The 20915-nt window shown below is 43.2% G+C and overlaps 1 protein-coding gene across 2 annotated transcripts in view; it reads right to left on the bottom strand.

Annotated features, from left to right (window-relative positions):
• Positions 1–20915, bottom strand: part of DAB2 (DAB adaptor protein 2) — a gene marked incomplete at its 3' end in the record, with an annotated part of 178838 nt that overhangs the window by 20732 nt on the left and 137191 nt on the right. Inside the window, exon 12 of one of the 2 annotated variants that reach the window (XM_082265756.1) lies at positions 11092–11219. The exons of the other annotated variant lie outside the window; for it this stretch is intronic. Within the exon in view, the coding sequence (XP_082121882.1) occupies positions 11092–11219 (128 nt within the window). The remainder of the gene's footprint in view (positions 1–11091; positions 11220–20915) is intronic. 2 annotated transcript variants of the gene reach the window in all.

Genomic DNA, 20915 nt, shown 5'->3' on the forward strand with positions numbered 1-20915 from the left:
GCACTATGGGCACTGATTGTGGGCATTGATGGGGGGGCACTGATGGCGGGCACTGTGGGCACTGTGTGTATGTTTTTTTTACCTCTAGTAATCAGGGCACTGGTGATCGGTGCCCTGATTACATTTGTTCTGTGTCCCTGGCGCTGTGCAGCTCTCCCTCCTTCCTCACACTGCAGGCTCCGTGTGAGGAAGGAGCGCTGGCGATGAGAGATGATCTCATATGTTTACATATGAGATCATCTCTCATTGGACGGTCCGATCACGTGGTGAATGGCCGCTGTGATTGGCCATTCACCACGATCTGTGATCGGCTGTGTCCAAGGGACACGGCTGACACAGATTTTCCCCGATGCGCGATCGCGGGAGCGCGCGGGGAGACTGTTTCTGGGAGGCCGTATAAAGACGGCCTCCCGAAAATTCAAGTCCGCGCTGCAGGACTATAGGCTGTAGCGCGGATGGGAAGTAGATAAACAAAGACTTTTGAAGGACTCTGTTCTTGTTTAGTTGGATGTTGTGGATTATTTATGCAATTTATGCACTTTATTTATTTGCACTTTATGAAATTCTAAGAAAAATCATCTGTTTTTTTTTTTTGTGATGAATTTTAATTTATGTATAGTTGTCACTGAGGCTTTATCAACTGTGCGATGTGAAAATCATCTGCAAGACGCACACTGCTATGCGACCCAAAGTTGTCGCTAAATAAAGCAGATGTGTGTGACTCAGAGTAGCAAAGCCTTTTGCAGTGGACTTAAAGCCTCAGGGACAAGTTAACGCCTATTCTTGTTGTAAGTGTTAAGTTCACTGCAAAAGGCGTCACACACATCTGCTTTATTAGGAGCAAAAGAAAGGCACGGTTAAGCAAAAAAGTCATTTTTGAAGGTTTGGTATGCTATAATTCTGGTTCTGGACATGCTACAGAGCTGAAACTTCACAGGTACACTTTTTAGACCCCCCAAACACTAAATCCAAAGAAATCTCATTTTTTTTTCAATAATTTTTCCAATAATTGGCTCTCTATCAAAAACGACAATTTTTAAGAACTTTTTTTTGCGTGATTCATAGTCCCTGGGGCATGACCCATTTATTAGGTTTTAGGGCTTCAAACTTTGATCCCCGAAGTTCGGGTCCTATTGATTTCAATGGGGTTCGGGAATCTGAACCGAACATTCGGGAAATCCGGGTGTTCTGGTTGAACCGAACTTTTCAAAAGTTCGATCATCCCTATGTCATGATTATTGATAGAATGAGGAGAACCTGTGTTGGGACACAAGTAGATGCTCCCTCCCCACAATAACATGGCATTAGTGATTTAGGCCCATAATTACAGGCTTTCATTTATGTGTGCAGGTAAAGCGAAAACAGTGACATGTAAATGTAATATTACTAATTTAACTAATATTTAGATTCCAAGGGACAGCCGATTTGTCCCTTACCGGGTTTTTGCAGCTGTCTGGATCCAAAGAAAGGGAGAATAGATTCTCCTTTCCTCTCTTCTCAATATTGGATTGAGAAGAGAGTGTCATGGTCTAGACTGCAGATTGTGAAATTCTTACCTCCTTGTTGCAGGGTTCTGCTAGATCTGTGACTCCAATTCACATGTGGTGTTTGGCTTCTCTGTTCACCATTGGGCGTCGCCTGCTCCACTGTGGGTTTATATCCTTTTCCCTTATATTACTTCCTGGGTCACCTCCCTGTTTGCTTCCCTATATATACAAATGTGCTCAGTGCAGTGCTCCTTGCTTGAGCAACTTCACAGCTTTCTGAGCTCCTGGTTGTTACTACCTGTATATCCTGTGTCTGACTACCCATGTACCAATCCCAGCTTTGTCTATTGTTGTGCTTTCTGCCGCCCTCCCTGACCTCGGCTTATTTCCTGGTCTTCCCTTCAGTCTCCTGTTGTACTCTGCACTTACTAAGTGGTGTCCGCATTCCCAGCTGGGCATACCTGGGGGCCGCAACCTGGTTCCAGCATGCTGCAAGGCCATCCCCACCATTAGGGGGCCCTGGTGAAGAAGGCTTAGACTCTGCCCCAAGGGGAACCACGAGTTGGTGAACTAAAAGGGCTCACTATTAGAGACTCTCGACAGTTTACTCAGGCCATAAGCTCCATGGAGACACCGCAGCCTCTTCTGAATTAACTTCAGTGTTTGGCGCAGAGAGTTGATGTCCAGCAGGCTTATCAAGAACGGATTATGCAGCGTCTGCAGGAACTTTCCTCCCATTTGGATCAGCAACAGGTTGCACCCACTTCCTCACCTTCCTTTTGACTCCTGTGTCAGCCCCTGCCGCTCCAGCTCCTGCAGTCCCTCCAGCGGAGGGCAGTCCTTCAAAAATCCAGCTGCTACCGCCGCCTCATTTCTCTGGTAAACCTAAAGCATGTTGGGGCTTCATCAATCAGTGCTCGAGTCACTTTGAGCTAGCTAGCAACTATTTCCCTACTGATCGATCCAAGCTGGCATACATGACATCCCTCCTTTCTGGTGAGGCTCTGGCTTGGGCCTCGTCACTGTGGGAGCATCAAGATCCTAAAATTTCCTCCCTTCCAGAAAGCTTTTCCTAAGACCTAAGGGGCTCATCAGCTGCTGGAGCACTTCTTCGGCTTCGTCAAGGACACATGACTGTTGGTTAGTACGCAGTTCAGTTTCGCACCTTGAACTCGGAACTAACATGGAAAAATGAGGCCCTTACTGCAACCTTTTGACAGGGTTTAGCAGATCGTATTAAGGACAAACTTGCTGGCAGAAGCATACCCTCCACCTTGGATGACTTAATCGTCCTTAGCATCCAAATCGATGTCCACTTCCAGGAGCGAGGTCTGGAAAGGGCTTGTCCATGTTACCCCCCAGTGGATCGTTTAGCACCTGTTTTCTAGGAAGCTCCTGAACAACTCACCTTTTCAACAATGTCGGCATCTGAAGAATCCATGTCTCACGCCACAAGAGCTACTGCGTCGCCTTAAACTCAGCCTATGTCTTTTCTGTGGAGCTTACGGTCACATACTAAAATCCTCTCCTGTCTGCCCAGGAAAACTCTCAGGTCTAGGTCCCTTGGAGGGTGGTGATCTAGACCAGTATCCGAAATTCCTTCCCTTTCCCTCGATCTGTTTTACCTGTCTCCATTCATTGGGCCCTGATATCAAGTAGCTGCATATGTGGAATCTGGGGTAGCCGGAAACTTCATGAAGCAGTCCTTGGCCACTAAGTTGGGCATTCCTCTCATTCTCTTGGCAAAGCCCCTCTCAGTAGCTGCAGTCGATGGGTCTACCTTAGCCTTAGGACCCCTACAATTCAAAACTACCCCTATTACTATTCATTTTGGTGTTCTTCATCGTGAGGAAATCTCCTTCCTGATCCTTTCTAAGTCTTTTAGTCCCATTATTCTTGGACTGCCGTGGTTGATAAAACATTCACCCTATTTAGATTGGGAACTCTGGTCAGGTGTTGTCAGACTTGTCTCCCTAAGGTGCTGCCACCTCTCTCTGTACCTGTGGCTAAGGTCACCACCTCTCCGATGCTCTCTCAACATTATCAGACCTTCCCAGATGTCTTTTGTAAAAAAAAGCTGCTCCCCTGCTTACTCCTACTGCGGGCCCCCTTCTGGTGCTGTCCACCTCTAGTTCTTTTCTGCCTAAACCATCAGTCATTTTACACTGTGTACAGCTTAAAGCTCCAACTCTGCTACCATCTAGATGGGTGAAGACCCCAACATCTGTGACCACTGTACCACCTGAGGTCCCAGCTTACTTATTCCCTCCAGCTGCTTTGGACCCTGCCATGGTTCCCACATTACTTGCTTCAGTAGCTATTCCAGGTTCCTGTTCTGCACAGCCTGTCATGCCCACTGTTAAAACTAAAGCCTCAACTCCTATTCCCTTACCTTTGCTAACAGCCCTCACTCCCCCTCCTTTGTCCTCTCTGCCAGCAACCTTGCCAGACTTTTCATCTTGGCTACCAGTGTCTGCTCCAGTCCAAGCACCTGACTTATCTTTTCCCATTCTTGCTCCTTCAAAGGGCAGATGTTTCCAAGAACTCCCAAGAAAGTACAAAGCAGCTACAGATTGTCTGCGCCGTGTATGTCCTGAATTTCTACCTGGTGACAATGCCTGGCTCTCTGCTATGAATATCCGTCTCTGAATACCCTCTGCAAAATCTACTCCTAATGCTGCTGCTCCTGAGGGGAGATTTTAGACTCCTTCTACAGATGTTTCTGCCCCCTATTTGGTGAAACGCTTTCATGTGGTGTTTGGCTTCTCTGTTCACCATTGGGTGTCGCCTGCTCCACTCTGGGTTTATATCCTTTTCCCTTCTATTACTTCCTGTGTCACCTCCCTGTTTGCTTCCCTATATGCACATGCTCAGTGCAGTGCTCCTTGCTTGAGCAACTTCACAGTTTTCTGAGCTCCTGGTTGTTACTACCTGTATATCCTGTGTCTGACTACCCTTGTACCAATCCCAGCTTTGTCAATTATTGTGCTTTCTACAGCCCGCCCTGACCTCGGCTTGTTTCCTGGTTTTCCCTTCAGTCTCCTGTTGTACTCTGTACTTACTAAGTGGTGTCTGCATTCCCAGCTGGTGTCCGCGATCTGGTGAAGAAGCAAGCTGGGGCTTAGACTCCACGCCCTGGGGAACCTTGAGTTTGGGAGCTACAAGGGCTCACTATTACAGACTCTTGACAGAGAGGGTGCAAGCACCACATTAATTTGAAATTAACCTCTAAAGCATATGTAATAGAAGAGTTAAGATGATTGTGCTCAGGTTTGGACATGTCAGTTGGTTATAAGGATTGTGGTGTTTTATGTGCCCTGCAAGTAAGTTCCACCCCTCTCACTGTTAGTATAATCTGGCCACATCCACTGTTCTCCATGCATCATTACTCTCCCTAGGCTACTCAAAGGTGCTCAATAAGTGACATATTGCTTAATAAAGTGTACTTTTAATATTACTACACTATGGAGGCATTTCTCCATCTTTACACATAAGGGGAAGGCACCACCTCAAGAAAGGATAAGGAAAGCGGAGCTACAAAGCGGGATGTCTGGAGGATTTCATAGAGGGCTACATATATCCCTAGGAAACAGGAAACACACTTACCCAAAGGCTGTTTTCCCCTACATGGGGTCCGGGATCTGGTAAGTGTACTACCAAGAGAGGTCATGAGTGAACCCCACGGGGTCCCTGGCACGGCCTAAGACCATCCTACCACTATTGCACCATAGCACCTAAGGAATTGCATGGCATTTAAAGGACTTTTCAACCACTTGGCAGTGGCACTATTATATTTATTTTTGCCTATGGCATGGACACTCTTACAGGACTCCAATACTAAATTAGGAGGTTCCTTCACTATATAACAAATAAATGTTTGTTTAAGTGTATTTATAGTTTTTATAGGACTTGATAATTGGATCTAAATATTGCACCACTCCACTAATACCTGGCTATGATTGATATCTGATCTAGGTTCACCCATATTGGATCACAGCACTCCACTCACACTTTATATTTGCACATTGGATGTTTTGCACTTAGATATATGAAATGGGATATTTGATGTGTATCAGCAAAGTATTTACTCTACTGGAATATTGTATTTTTGCACATAGCGCTATTTTTGCACATCACATTGTTTGCACATTGCACAATATAATTTTGTAATTTGCACCTATATTAATTCCACTCATCTGTGGCAGTGCCACCACCCACTAACCCAAACAACACATTTTATACTACTGGAACTCCACCTATTAGGAGGAAGTTCATTATGAGGTCAGCAGCCATAAACATTAGCTCCTTAAAACATACACTTATATATTTTTTCCATCTTTATATACCTATCTACACCTTCATCATATATATCTGAACCTGGAAAGGCAGTGCCTTATATATATATATATATATATATATATATATAATATATATATATATATATATATATATATATATATATATATATATATATTTCCAACTAAAAATCTAAACTCAAAGAGGCAGCGCCAACACTAGCCCATTTAGCACTCAAAAGGTGCTCAATGTCTGGCTGCACCTGAGGACCTGCAGTTCAAGAATATTCCTATATTTCATAAAAGTTTTACAGCATGGGTTACTTCCTTTACTGGGCATTATTTTCACCATCTATCTTGAAATTGGCCAATTTACAAAAAGGATTTCCTCACATTATTGGTATTTCTTTTGGTATTTTACCAAATTGCGTGTTATTTTAACCTGTATCGCCAAAAAACAAACAAACATGAATGTCAATTTACAAAGACTGTCCCGCTGGTTATCCCTCCCTAAAATATCACTAGCATTTGCTTGATGATAGTTTTTTAGGTCTATGGTGTAATAGATCATTCCTAAATAGCGTTTGTTGAGTGCAGCACGTCCATAAACTGTAGCAAATCAAAGACAGTGCTATTTTTAACCACTTCTGGACCAGAAGCATTTGCCCCCTTCCTGACCAGGCCATATTTTGCGATTTGGCACTGCGTTAATTTAACGGACAATTGCGCAGTCGTGCGACACTGTACCTAAATTTATGTCCTTTTTTTCCCACAAATAGAGCTTTCTTTTGGTGGTATTTGATCACCTGTGCAATTTTTATTTTTTGCGCTATAAACAAAAAAATAGCGACAATTCTGAAAAAAAAAAAAAAAACAATATTTACACTTTTTGCTATATAACATTCCCAAAAAAAAAAAAAAATCAAATTTTTTAACATTTTAGGCCAATTTGTTTTCTGCTATCTGTATTTCGATTGGTTTGTGCAAAAGTTATTGCATCTACTAACTACGTTAAAGATTTATGTCAATTTTATTGTTTTTTTTTTTTACTAGTAATGGCGGCAATCTGCGATTTTTTGCGGGACTGCGACATTACTACAGTAACCAGTGCAAAATATGCACTGTTACTGTAATAGTGACACTGTAAGGGAAGTGGTTAACAGTGTGGGTGATCAAGGGGGTTAAACGTGAGCCTAGGGGAGGGATTCTAACGGTGGGGGGTGTGGCTTGTGAAATGACCATAGAGACCTGTGTTCCTATATAGAAGGATCACAGGGGCTCTATGATAATTCCAGAGAGAAGAATGGTCAGCTGTGTTTACAACAGCTGCCCATCCTTCTCTCTAAGCGGGGAACGATCGTGGGTGTCAGGTGGCAATCGGAGCCGCCTGCCCGCTGCATCGGCTTCCTCTCTGACAAACGGGGATGGGAGCGCTCCGCTGGCGGCGCGTGCTCGCCCCCTAGCCTCCTGTGTGTGACCGACGTATAGCTACAGTTTGCCCAGGAGCGACTGCCTGCTGCAGTATAACTGCAGCGGGCGGTCGTAAAACGGTTAATAAAAAACAGTGATTAGATGTTTGCTGTTGTTTTTCAACCTAATCTAGAATACTAGAATCTGATGTGGTTGCTAAGAGTAATAAGGCACTACATTCTATCAATCTGTCCTTGTTTCAGCTTTAGCACCATTGTGAACAGCTTGTATTGTTTCCCCTTTTCTGTGAATTCAGTAAGCGAACAGACACAAGCTAGCAGTAAGTGCCAATAAATGGGAGTGCCAATAACGCTGTGTCTCGGCCTTTCACTGTTTTGGAAGACAAAGTGAGGACATCCATTTGGCAGGAAGTTCCTTTGTCTGTTCCTACTCATTTACATGAATAAGTGGTCTGAGATCTAAGAAAATATGCATTGCAAGTTAATATTTCAAGGAGGTAAAACTGGGACCTGTCAGGAAGGAATACATATAACAACTGCTTTGTGCTATTTTAGTAAATTAAGCTTACAAACCCTCCAATGTTCTAGAAATAAAATAAATATTTCACAACACCCTTCTTACATTCACATAATCATCCCATGGGAATCCTAGAAATATGGGCTTTTATAGCTGCTCCACTATTTAAATGGAGAAAAAGCAATAGAGAATAACCCCACTTCCTCCCTGGCTAAAGTGAGAATAACCTCATTCCTTCCCTGGCTATAGTAAGAATAACCTCATTCCTTCCTTGGCTATAGCAAGAATAACCTCATTCCTTCCCTGGCTATAGTGAGAATAACCTCGTTCCCTCCCTGTGTCCGGGCCTGGGCCTGAACCCAGGACCTCTGCTAGTAACTCTTCTCTCTGAGCCATCTGAGATTCTGGACAGCTTCCTGGACACTTAATTGAATGGTCATGCCTTGTGCCTTGTTTCTCTTGACTTTGAATCCTTTGCTCTTCCAATGAATTTCCCGATTTAAGCCATATCTCTGCACTTCCTGTTTGCCAGACTATTGTGCTCTCTCCAGCCCAATATCTCGCTCTTCTCACTCCTGCTGCTGTACATATCTTTGCTACCAACCTTTGGTTTGTTCCTAGACTACGCTTCTGCTTGATCCCAACCTACAACCACTTGTTACCGACCTTTGGCTTGTTTACTGACTATGCTTCTGTTTGATCCCTACTTGCTATATCTGCTGCTGGACCCTGGCTTGCTCACCTCCTGATGGGGCGATCCTGTGGACAGTGATCTGTCACTAACATGCAGAAAACCCCATCTCCACCATCAGGAGCTCTGGTGAATACCAGTTAGTACTTAGACCCCCACACGCTAGGTGTACCTGCGACATCCACCAGGGTGACCTGCTTGTATACCTGTCCTGCTGGTCAATGGGAGCCTTTCTACTGCTATAGCTACTGGAATCTGAGACTGACTCCAGACCATGACACCCTGGCTATAGAAAGAATACCCTCATTCCCTCCCTGGCTATAATTGAAATCTCATTCCCCCCATGGCTATAATGACAATAACATCATTGCCTCTCTGGCTATATTGAGACTAACTCTAATATCTGTACAGCTTTAGTGAGAAAACACCATTCCTTCTTAGCTATAGTGACAATAACACCATTCTATGATGGGAATAATAGCATTCCCTCTTTGGCTTTAATGAGGATAATGCTAATCTCTCTGTGGATTTCCTTGGCTATAGTAATAGTAACTTCATTCCCTCAATGGTTATATTGACAATAACAACATTTCCTTGCTGGCTATAGTGATAATAACAGAATTCCCTCCATGACTATAGTGATAATAACATTGTTCCCTACCTGGCTTTGGAGATAATAACATCATTCTCTCCTTGGCTATAGTGATAAAATAAATTCCTCCCTGCCTTTAGTGAAAATAATTCCATTCTCTCCCCCACTATAGTGAAAACACCATTCCTTAGCTGGCCAAAGTGAGAATATCATCATTTGCCGTTGGACAGTTCAATTTAACTGCTTTAATATTGGGCACTTTCACTCCCTTCCTGCCCAAGCCAATTTTCAGCTTTTAGCGCTGTCGCACTTTGAATGAAAGTTACGCGGTCATACTACACTGTACTCAAACAAAATGTTTATCAATTTTTGAGACAGATAGAGCTTTCTTTTGGTGGTACTTAATCCCCACTGGGTTTTTTATTTTTTGCAAAAAAAAAAAAAAAAGTAAAAAGATCGTAATTTTGAAAAAAAAAAGTTTTTCTTATTTTCTGTTATATACTTTTGTAAAAAGGTAATTTTTCTCCTTCACTGGTGTGCGCTCATGAGGCTACACTGATGGGCACTGATGAGGCAGCACTGATGAGATGGCACTGATAAGGAGACACTAATATGCAGCACTGATGGGCACTGACAGGCGGCACTTATGGGCACTGACAGGCGGTACGGATAGGCAGCACTGATGGCCACACACTGTTGAAGGCAAGTCAAGTGCCTCCACCCCAAACTCACTCATCCATGTCTTTATGGACCTTACTTTATGCACTGGTGCTCAGTCATGTTGGAACAGGAAGGGGCCATCCCCAAACTGTTCCCACAATGTTGGGAGCATGAAATTGTCCAAAATGTCTTGATATGCTGATGCCTTAAGAGTTCCCATCACTGGAACTAAGGGGCCAAGCCCAACCCCTGAAAAACAACCCACACCATAATCTCACCTCCACCAAATAATTTGGACGAGTGCACAAAGCAAGGTCCATAAAGACATGGATGAGCTAGTTTTGGGTGGAGGACCTTGACTGGTTTTGGGTGGAGGATCAGAGTCCTGACCTCAACCCAATAGAACAACTTTGGGAAGAATTAGAGACTGCAAGCCAGGCCTTCCCATCCAACCGCAGTGCCTGACCTCACAAATGCATTCATGGAAGAATGGTCAAACATTCCAATAGACACACTCCTAAACCTGGGGACAGCCTTCCCAGAAGAGTTAAAGCTGACTGATATAGCTGCAAAGAGTGCGCCAACTCAATGTTGAACCCTACAGACTAAGACTGGGATGCCATTAAAGATATATTATTAATTATAAATTATATGTATATACACACACACACAAATGTTTTGCCTTTCATTTTTATTTTAAACTAAATGGGTTGTTTTATAAGACGAGGGTTTACATATATTTTAAGGGCATTCTTTACATCTCCAGAGGCAGTCTTAAAGTGTAAATTCAATCAAACTTTAACTATACTCTAATCAACTCCCACTCCCGTTCTAAGCCCATTCTATCTACCTTGTGAATAAAAAGATCTGTATACTTACCTATTCTGAGGGCGCTCCAGTCCAGTCACAAGATCAGGCCCCAGCATCAGCTTCAGTGTAGAGGAGGGACAGGTGACAACGAATTCTCCATAGTAAGCCTATGAGTGATGTCATCTTCTAGGTTCTGCAGCCCTTGTCTACGATCTCTCCTCTACATTGAAGCCGAAGCTGAGACGCGAACTTGTGACTGGACTGGAGCGCAGTCAGAACAGGTAAGTATACAGATCTTTTTTTTTACAGGGTAGATATAATAGACTTAGAATTTAGTGGGAGTAGATTTAAGTATATAGTTGGTGTTTGACTGAACTTCCACGTTAAGGCTCCCTCTGGAGATGTAATGAAATATATGTAAATCCTCACCTTGTAAAACAACCTATTTAGTATAAAATAACAGTGAAAAGCATTATTATATTCAGTAAAGACATTTTACTTGTAGTTACTTTTTTGGTATAATTTAGCAAATAAAACAAGTAGGTTCAGTGTAATTTTTAACTTAAGGTCTATTTTGATACTATGCCCTTACTCCATACTGTACAAAACTAGACTGTTACTTACAGAGTTTTGTAATGGAGCACCAAAAGAGTCTGATCCAAATGGGTTTTCGAACAACCCTTCGCCGGGTTTGGTCACTGGCAGTGTTTGCACTCGTGGGGCTGGCTTTGGTGGCTCTGTCAGTCAAATAAACAGTTGCATTATTAACATCACATTAACAATGTAACATACCGATTTATCTCTAAACATTAATTTTCTTTTTAAGAAGTTAACAAACAATATACACTTTCACCAATAACACCAAAATACCAGGTTTATGAGGAGGTGTAAGTTTTAGGTTAAATGGACGTGTCAGCCATGATGATAAAGGTCCCACCTAAAAGAAGGCAGAACAAGTTATTACTATTATCTTTGTTCTGTGTACCCCCAATACTATTTTCACTTTGTTACCCAGGATATGACTTACATAACTTTAGGGTTTAACCCTCTTCCTAGAGCTCAGAGTCCTTAAAGCTCTTCTCATCACCATGAACATCTTAGCGACCAGAAAGTTTCCCTTCACTGGACAAGAAAATGGTAGGCGAGTGGAGTTTAGTCCCAAGGGAAACTCAGCCCCTAGAGATAATGTGAAGCCAAGATCAGACAGGCACACAAAGATGCTTTTTTGTGTCTTTAGGGCTTAGCTTATTTCCTAGAGCTAAGCCTTGTCCACCACCATAAGCACCTTACTTGTCAGTAAAGCTGGGTACACACTATACCGGGATATGTAAACCTAAACTAAATTATTGTTTATAGTTCTTTTTTGTCTTATCTTGTAACTAGTTGTTTTGTGATTGTCTACTTATGAATGATTACTTCTTTTATTTTGTAGGTTTTTTAACATGTATGAAATAAACTAAAACTAACTAACTATTTCATTTTTTTTTTCTTTCAATACAGCTGGGTGAAAGAGAAAAAAAAACCTCATCATCATACTAACACAAGCGATGTTAATGCGGTGATCTCCCCCGCTGTGCTATTGTATTCTGACACGGGGACTTTCCCCCTGCAAGAACACACACATTAGCGCTCACAGCTGATCAGATGCTGGTTTTCCAGCATCCCCAGTCAACAGAAGCGGATTTTTCGGCCCATGTGTAGCCAGTTTAAATGTACACTAAATGGACAAGAAAATGGTAGGTGGATGGGATTCTGTCCCAAGTCAGGAAAACTCAGCCCCTAAAGACAATATAAAACCAAGATTAAAGGGCAGACAAAGAAGCTCTTGGGTTTCTTTAGGGCGTAGCCCTCTTCCTAGAGCTAAGACTTGCCCACTACCACCATAAAAATCTTAATGGCCAGTAAGTGTTGGTGGAGTTTAGTCCCAAAGTCAGGGAAGCCCAGTCCCTAGAGACAATTTAAACCACGATCAGAGGGGCACACAACAAAGCTCTTGGGCATCTATAGAGCTTATCCTTCCTCTCAGAGTTAAGCCCTGTCTAATAGCATCATGAGCACCTTAGTGGCCAGTAAGGGTGCACTCATTGGATGCATTAGGTGGGGTGGGATTTAGTCCCAAAGTCAGGGAAGTCCAGCCCCTAGGGACAAAAGTGAAACCAAGATCAGCGGGACACACAAAAAAAACATTTGGTTATCTTTGGTTACTTGATGTGGTGAAATTATATTTTGTTCCAGGAGAGCAAAGGGATATAGATACTGTAATTGGAGCTGTCCTTCAGACCTATCAGGTGTTACTGCAGACATAGACCTCAGTTTGTACAGGGACACAGTCTTGTGCATTGTCTGCTTGCTGATGCGGCTTTTGCGTTAGCCCTTCAAGTGCCTGAAGGCTAAAGCCCCGTACACACGAGTAGAAATTTGGCCGGGAAATTTCGTCCGACGACCGATCTGCCGATTTTCGGCTTGTTAGTATGGTGCTTCCAACAACCAACTCCGACTTTTCGGCCGAAAAAATCCTGGTGTGCAGGCTATATAATTTTTGTCGACCGTCAAAACACGTCAGATTTTCGTCTCATTAGTACAGATTTCGATGGGGAAAAATCTTATGAGCAAGACTAGGCATGCTCAGAGATGAAAGAACACAAAGAAAGCAATCCAACACATGACATCACTTCTGAAGTAGAATTCTGTCGTGCGGGAAAATTTGTGTGCAGTCTAGAGCACATTCCAACCAACAGACACCACTCTGGACAAAAGACGGACGACCGGTCGGCAGAAATTCGTTGCGTGTGTACGAGGCTTAACTCTTTTCATAGCAGCAGAAACTCAGAGAAATATAGAGGCTTCCATTGCTGACCTTTCCCAAAAGATACTAGATCCCTGGCTTCAATACTTTCTGAGCTACTGACCCTGAACAGACACACTGAATAGAAAAGTCAAGTCAAAGAAATCAGAACACCTGATTTACATATTTGTTTAGGGTCAATGGTTCAGAAAGTACTAAACTGGATTGTAAGTGACAACTGTAATAACTGTGTCAATCAATCCTTTCTGTTGCATTAGATCATAAGCATAAAAAACAAACACACATACTCACCTCCCTGCTGCAGTATCGGTCTGATACTGCAGCTGTACCCCGCCAGATCTAAGTCTGAGAATTTAGCGATCACATGACTGCTGATTGCTTAATTCTCAGTCAGCTCTGAGCAGGGAGCAGTGATTGGTAGTCACCACTCACTGCTCTGCCCCTCCAAAGCTCACTGGAGCACCGGGCTGGAGAGGGGGCAGGTGCAGATGGCTTCGGCTCTCGGGCACACGCTGAGAGCTGGGACCAGCTGTCAATCAGACAACTGGGTGGATCCCCACAATATGTTCGGGATCCTTCCAGAGCATTGGAGTGTGTCTGTGACATCAGCCAACAGTGAACTTTAGCCTGCTGTTGGCTCATTCTGGGTCAAGTAAGTACACTACCCTGACCCACTAGAGAACTATAATCGAAAAAAAACTTTTGCCATACTTCTCTTTTAAAGTGTAAGTCTGAAAAAAAAAAAACCTCTACACTTCATCTGATCCAGGAACACTTTTCATTCACTGAGAAAATGCAAAGTGTTCTTTAAATGGCGCCGTGCTAGAGACCTCCTGTATTCACAGAGCAGCAAAGCAATCACTCGGCATGGGACCTATAAGCCAGTGGAGATCACTGTAGTAGTGATGCTGATCATGGTGATTTCTAGCTGTCCCGGGTATCATTCAGGTATGAAACGTGCATACTTACTTTGGTCCCAGCTGGAGGGGAACTACCCAAATTTAGCTTTTTCTGGGTGGTCATCAGCCCAGACTGATTTGTAGTTTAGTTTTTCACTTAGTTGTCCCCTAACCTCAGTGGAGCTGTGATTTCTCACTGCTGACAGTAGGTGTCATTGGTACCACTGGCATTGGTATGAGATTTTGAACAGGAGAGAGTTATAAATATTTATATTTCCTTCAGTCAACCCAGTAGGAAGTTCATGTCACTGGTGCATGCTGGAGTAGAATATACCGTATTTATCGGCGTATAACACGCACTTTTTCCTCCTAAAAATGGAGGAAAAAGTAGCAGTGCGTGTTATACGCCGATATAAGTAAAAAAAAGAGGCCAGAAAACACTAGCAGCGCGGGCAGCGCCGAGAGGTAGAAGGGGACGGGCGGCGCCGAGGAGAAGGGAGGACCGCTGTCATCGGAAGTCCCGCCTCCTATGCCGACGTCAATCATAGGCGCCGGGACTTCCGATAACAGCGCATCCTTCCTTCTCCTCTGCGCCGCCCGCCCCCTTCTACCTTTTGGCGCTGGATGCTTTCTGGACAAGTAATTTCTTTAGTGGCGCTGGCGAGGCTGCAATAATGGTCGCTGGCGAGGCTGCAGTTATCGGCGCTGGCGAGGCTGCATGTAAGAGCACTGGCGAGGCTGCATGTAAGGGCACTGGCGAGGCTGCATGTAAGGGCACTGGCGAGGCTGCATGTATGGGCACTGGCAAGGCTGCATGTAAGAGCACTGGCGAGGCTGCATGTATGGGCACTGGCAAGGCTGCATGTAAGAGCACTGGCGAGGCTGCATGTATGGGCACTGGCGCTGGCGAGGCTGCAATTATGGGCGCTGGCGAGGCTGCATGTATGGGCACTGGCGCTGGCGAGGCTGCAATTATGGGCGCTGGCGAGGCTGTAATTATGGGCACGGGCGAGGCTGCATGTATGGGCACTCCGTGGCGAGGCTGCAATTATGGGCACTGGTGCTGGCGAGGCTGCATGTATGGACACTGCGCTGATGAGGCTGCATTCGTGGGCACTGGTAAGACTACATTTAATTTTTAAAAAAATGTTCTGAGTTCAAAGCTGTTCATTTTAAATTTTAGCTTTTTTCCTGAAATTTCTGCCCTAAAATTTAGGTGCGTGTTATACGCCGGCGCGTGTTATACGCCGATAAATACGGTATATATATTTGGGACAGGCCTTGTGATCCCGCAGGGTGCAGCCTGAGAAGGTGGTGCTGGAGAGAAATGCTAGCCAACCCCTGTCTCTGGAGGTGCTTCCATGCCTCCAGGGTCAGGTAATTGCTACAAATGTACCAAAAACAACCACCAAAGGAACATGCAGCTACAAAGGCTAACAATTTCAATAAAAATTCTAATTCATTGGACATGCATATATTGGAAAACAATGGCAAAGATGAGAAACCCCTGCTCACAAAGTCCACTTGGGGTATATCTTCACCTCCACCCAGGGGACCCCAAAGCTCCTCCCCCTCTCCCTCCACACACTCAAATTAACCCACCCCACTCTGATCATCCCAGAGCAGTCCCACTCCACCCGATGTCTCCCCCATGTGACCCACTCCAGTAAAACCTATGCTCCCCCCTAGATGATATTGTGGTCTGGTCTGTGTTGGTAATCTATGTGTATACAATCTAATTATGTCTCAATAGCTGAGAGCCTGTGATCGATGTGGTATCTACCTGCTTGATCACCTTGTATAACCATCTGCAAAGTTATTTAGTGATACTTGCAGGACTGTTGGCTGGTATATGTGATTAGCGTAATCAGTTTATGTGATGTATGAATGTGTTGCAACTCAGGTTACACAATCATAATATGAAAAATGAATATATCTCCAAATATGCCCTCTCATGCAGAGGGACCTGTCATACCATGCATACCAGCCTTTAAGACACATGGACCTGGAAGATCCTTCACCAGAGAATGTTTGCCAAATGTTACATTCACTGCTTTATAAATAGAACCTATACAGGGGAATTCAGTTAAGGAGAAACACCACTTTCTGGTGGTATGGCCCCTTTAACTTGGCCTGCACCTAATTCACAAAAGACGTATGCCAATTTCGGTACAGGAACCCACATGTGCTCAGATTTCAGGTAGTTCTTACTGTCGTTATGGTTACAAAAGATTCTGTATTACCTGGGGACTCAAAGATCTTTAGTATCTGCATCATACAGAAAGTATACATGCATATACTTTATATTCTATATGAGAGTACTTTTCGTAAAATACAGACACTGAAAGTCTGTTTTAAAAAAAAAAGAAAAAGTTGAGGTGCATGAGTGAAGCCGTCAGGTCAGGCATGCAAGCCTGAGGCTCTGCACCGCAGAGGGAATAAACAGCCGCTGACAGCCGAAGCCAAGCCTGCCGCTACACACTCCTCACCCGATCAACATCCTGCGACAACCCTAGTCATTACAGTATAATCTGCGGGGCTCCCGCTCAAAACCCAACTTGAAAAAAATCCAGGACGTCCTGGCGCGGGCCTCCACAGAGATGGCGACGGCTACATCCACACAGCAATGCTCTCCACACTCTGCCAAGCAGCACCAGGCAAACGGTGAGTCAGACAGGCTAATAATTTCTATATATATATATATATATATATATATATATATATATATATTTTTTTTTTTTTTTTTTTTGTGGTTTGAGTTGGGGGAGGAGGGGTTTTGTAACTGTATTGGAAAATACAATTTGGATATAATCACAACTTAACTGAAATATATCTTTGAATTGTATTAAAACTGTAATCTGATAACTAGTTCAAATTTATTTGATCTACTGTAATTAAATATATATTAGATTTACCTGCATTGATGATCAGTATGTTTGCTTGTTGCTTAATAGCTGTATATTATTCTGCTTTCAAAAACACCCTGTTTTGTGTTGGCTTTTTATGTGTCACTTTCTGTGTTTTCTTGCTAGGAGTGCTTCAAGAGCTTACTAAACAAAGGGATTGGCCAGTGCATTCCAAAGGGAAATAAATTTAAAAGAGCAAAACTAAACCCTGGGTGGCTAAACTCCAACATAAAAATGCATATTAATACTAAAGAAAAGACCTTCAAAATATACAAGGCTAAGGAGTCTTTGGCAGCATTCAAGCATTACAAAGAGTGTAATAAGAAATGCAAAGGCGAAATCAGGGCGGCTAAAATAGCACACGAGAGACATATAGCGGAAGAGAGTAAAAAGAACCCCAAAAAATTCTTTAAGTATATAAACAGTAAGAAAGCGAGGCTAGAACACATTGGCCCCATAAAAGAGGACAAAGGAAATTTGGCCACAGAGGACAGCGAAAAGGCGAAAGTGTTAAATAATTTCTTCTCTTCAGTCTTCACAAAAGAATCGGGGGACTACACTAACCCAGCTTGTAATGCTAAACTAAATAATGCACCTCAGGAAGTACCCCCATGGCTAACAGAAGATAGACTTAGAACTAAACTAGAGAAACTTAACATAAATAAATCACCGGGACCGGATGGCTTGCACCCAAGGGTTCTTAAAGAGCTCAGCCAGGTGATTGCCAGACCATTATTCTTGATCTTTAAGGATAGTCTACTGGCGGGTATGGTGCCAGCTGATTGGAAAAAAGCCCACGTAGTACCAATATTTAAAAAAAAGGGCCGAGATATATCCCAGGTAACTATAGGCCGGCCAGCCTAACATCAGTAGTCTGCAAGATTTTGGAGGGGATGTTAAGAGACTATATACAAGACTTTAGTAATTAAAATGGTATTATTAGTAGTAATCAGCATGGATTCATGAAAAATCGTTCTTGCCAAACCTGCCACCTAGATAAAGGTAAGCCTGTGGATGTGGTGTATCTGGACTTTGCAAAGGCCTTTGACACCGTTCCCCACAAACGCTTACTGTACAAACTAAGGAATGTAGGTATGGACCATAGGGTGAGTATCTGGATAGAGAACTGGCTCCAGGGGAGAGTCCAGAGGGTGGTGATTAATGGGGAGTACTCGGATTAGGGCGGGTGTGGAAAGTGGGGTCCCCCAAGATTCTGTCCTGGGACCAATCCTGTTTAATTTATTCATAAATGATCTAGCGGAGGGGATATCTAGTACAATCTCAGTATTTGCGGATGATACTAAACTAAGCATGCCAATATCTTCTATACAGGATGTGGAAACCTTACAAGCGGACCTGAACAAAATAATGGGGTGGGCAACTACATGGCAGATGAGGTTTAATGTTGAGAAATGTAAAGTAATGCACTTGGGCGTCAGAAACACGAAAGCAAGCTACTCACTGGGGGGAAAACCTCTGGGTGAGTCTAGGATGGAAAAAGACCTGGGGGTACTGGTGGACAACAGGCTTGGCAGTGGCATGCAATGCCAAGCCGCTGCAAGCAAAGCCAACAGAATACTGGCATGTATAAAAAAGGGGATTCACTCCAGAATGAAAGAAATTATTCTCCCTCTCTACAAGACTCTGGTCCGGCCACATCTGGAGTATGCTGTCCAGTTCTGGGCACTGGTCCTCAGGAAGGACATGCTGGAACTGGAGAGAGTCCAGAGAAGGGCAACAAAAAAAAAATTAGGGGAATGGAGGGCATCGGCTATGAGGAAAGACTACAAGCACTGAACTTATTCTCTCTGGAGAAGAGACAATTGAGGGGGGATATGATATCCATGTACAAATACTGTACTGGCGACCCTAGCATAAGGAACAAACTTTTTAGAGAAAGGGAATACAATAAGACATGTGGCCACTCACAAAACTAGAGGAAAAACGGTTAAACCTTAAAATACGTAGGGGGTTCTTTACGGTCAGAGCAGTAAGGATGTGGAATTCTCTTCCACAAGCAGTGGTATAAGCAGGGAGCATTGATAGTTTCAAAAAACTATTCGATGGGCACCTTAAAGACCACAACATACAGGGGTATACAATGTACGGTTAACAGCAAACACACACACATCATAGGTTGAACTGGATGGACTGATGTCTTTTTTCAACCTCACAAACATTGTAACTATGTAACTATGTGTATAAACTGTATTATTCATATGGGGGAGTGACTCTGTCTCTATATCCATAGAACTACAGCCATCATCTTCTTTCACCCTCAAATTGCCCCCTCCCAATTACCCCACCTTTTTGCCACTGTCAGTACCATTTTCTCCCCGCCAAGGGGGGTCGGCATGGTGACATTTGTGATCGTTTGGACACCCCGGGTTTTAGCTGCCTTTCCAGCAATGCCCTTTTATTAGCGCCTGATGCCTGCGCCAACCGACTTATTTGGGTTTTGTCATCCCCTCCCTGAACTTTTTGTTCGGGTTGAGCTTCTTTTGGGCCCGTCTCATATGTGCCTGTCTCTATTCCAATACGGGGAGTGGTACTCTTTAGCACCTATCCCTATGTGACTTTGCCATCAATGGGACTAGTGCTCGTGATCAGGATTTGATCGGAGCACCACTCATTTTTAGTCAAGCCTTTGCTTTTACAGAACGGTGTGCATTCTGTGACTTGTAGGACTGACATTCGAATTCGCCGGTGGGCACATACGCACTGGCGCTATGCTGTGTTCGCACTCGGCCAGCTACGTCAGAGGCCGGCCGAGTGGGAGGCTTAAAAGGTCGGCGTCTTCACATGTTATCTGTTGGATAACAGGAGCTGGTATCGGGTTTATCTTTTGCAAAACGTAAGTGAATTTTTTATAACTTAAATCACCTAATGGCTGATTCTTCTTTCTATCATTTCTAAACAACTATTTACTTTAGAGCCTTTATTACCCTTATGGATCTTTTTTGATTTGGCACTTGGCGTTTGCTATATGGCAAGGCCAGGTGGATAACAGAGGATCAATGGGGGATTTTTATCCCCATGTGTGCTTACTTAATTAGTTTATTTAGTTTAGTTTGTTTTTCTTCATAATACCTACTGTATAAGGTATGCACTATTATTTTCTAAAAACAATATTTTTGATTGGTGTATTTAAATATGCACCATTAGACACAATGCAACGTTTTAATTTTGAATTTTATGCAATACCTATCATTGTAGTTCCTAAAGGCTGCAGTCAAGCTATAACTTAGAGATTTATTTTAATTATTCAATTATGCAACATTGTCCCCCTTTTCTCTTGCTCTACCTTTTAAATGGTTAATTACATTGAGGGTGCTTTACTGGCACCACCCCTAATTTTAAATTGAGTACTACCTTTTCATCTTTCAGTGTAAACCTTATGCTATTTTTGCTCAAGGAATCGACTACTTAAAACCAGGCTCCCTCATTTGATCTAGTCACTTATAGAGAAATGTAAGTTTATTCCAATTGTTTAGCTCAAAGCTTTCGTGTTTTATTATTATATCCACTATGAGATGTAATTGTCAATTTATTTATTTGCAGCCTGGTATGCCTTGATGCCTCCTGTGATCGCAAGGCTTACACGGGAGTGAATGCATTGATTGCCAATACATCCTTGAGATTTAGTACTGTTATCATGTTGGTTCTTCTCTTATGATATAGTATGTGAATGTCTCTAATATTTGTATCTTTGCTTGTTAGTCACTTGAGGGTTGGTGCTTGTTTTGAAGTCCCCTGAAGAAGCCGATTTAGGCGAAACTTGTAGGGATGATTCAAGTCACCCCTTCTGTGGAAAATGATATA

The sequence above is a fragment of the Pelophylax lessonae genome, assembly GCF_965119305.1.
Source record: "Pelophylax lessonae genome assembly, chromosome: 1".
Taxonomy (NCBI): domain Eukaryota; kingdom Metazoa; phylum Chordata; class Amphibia; order Anura; family Ranidae; genus Pelophylax; species Pelophylax lessonae.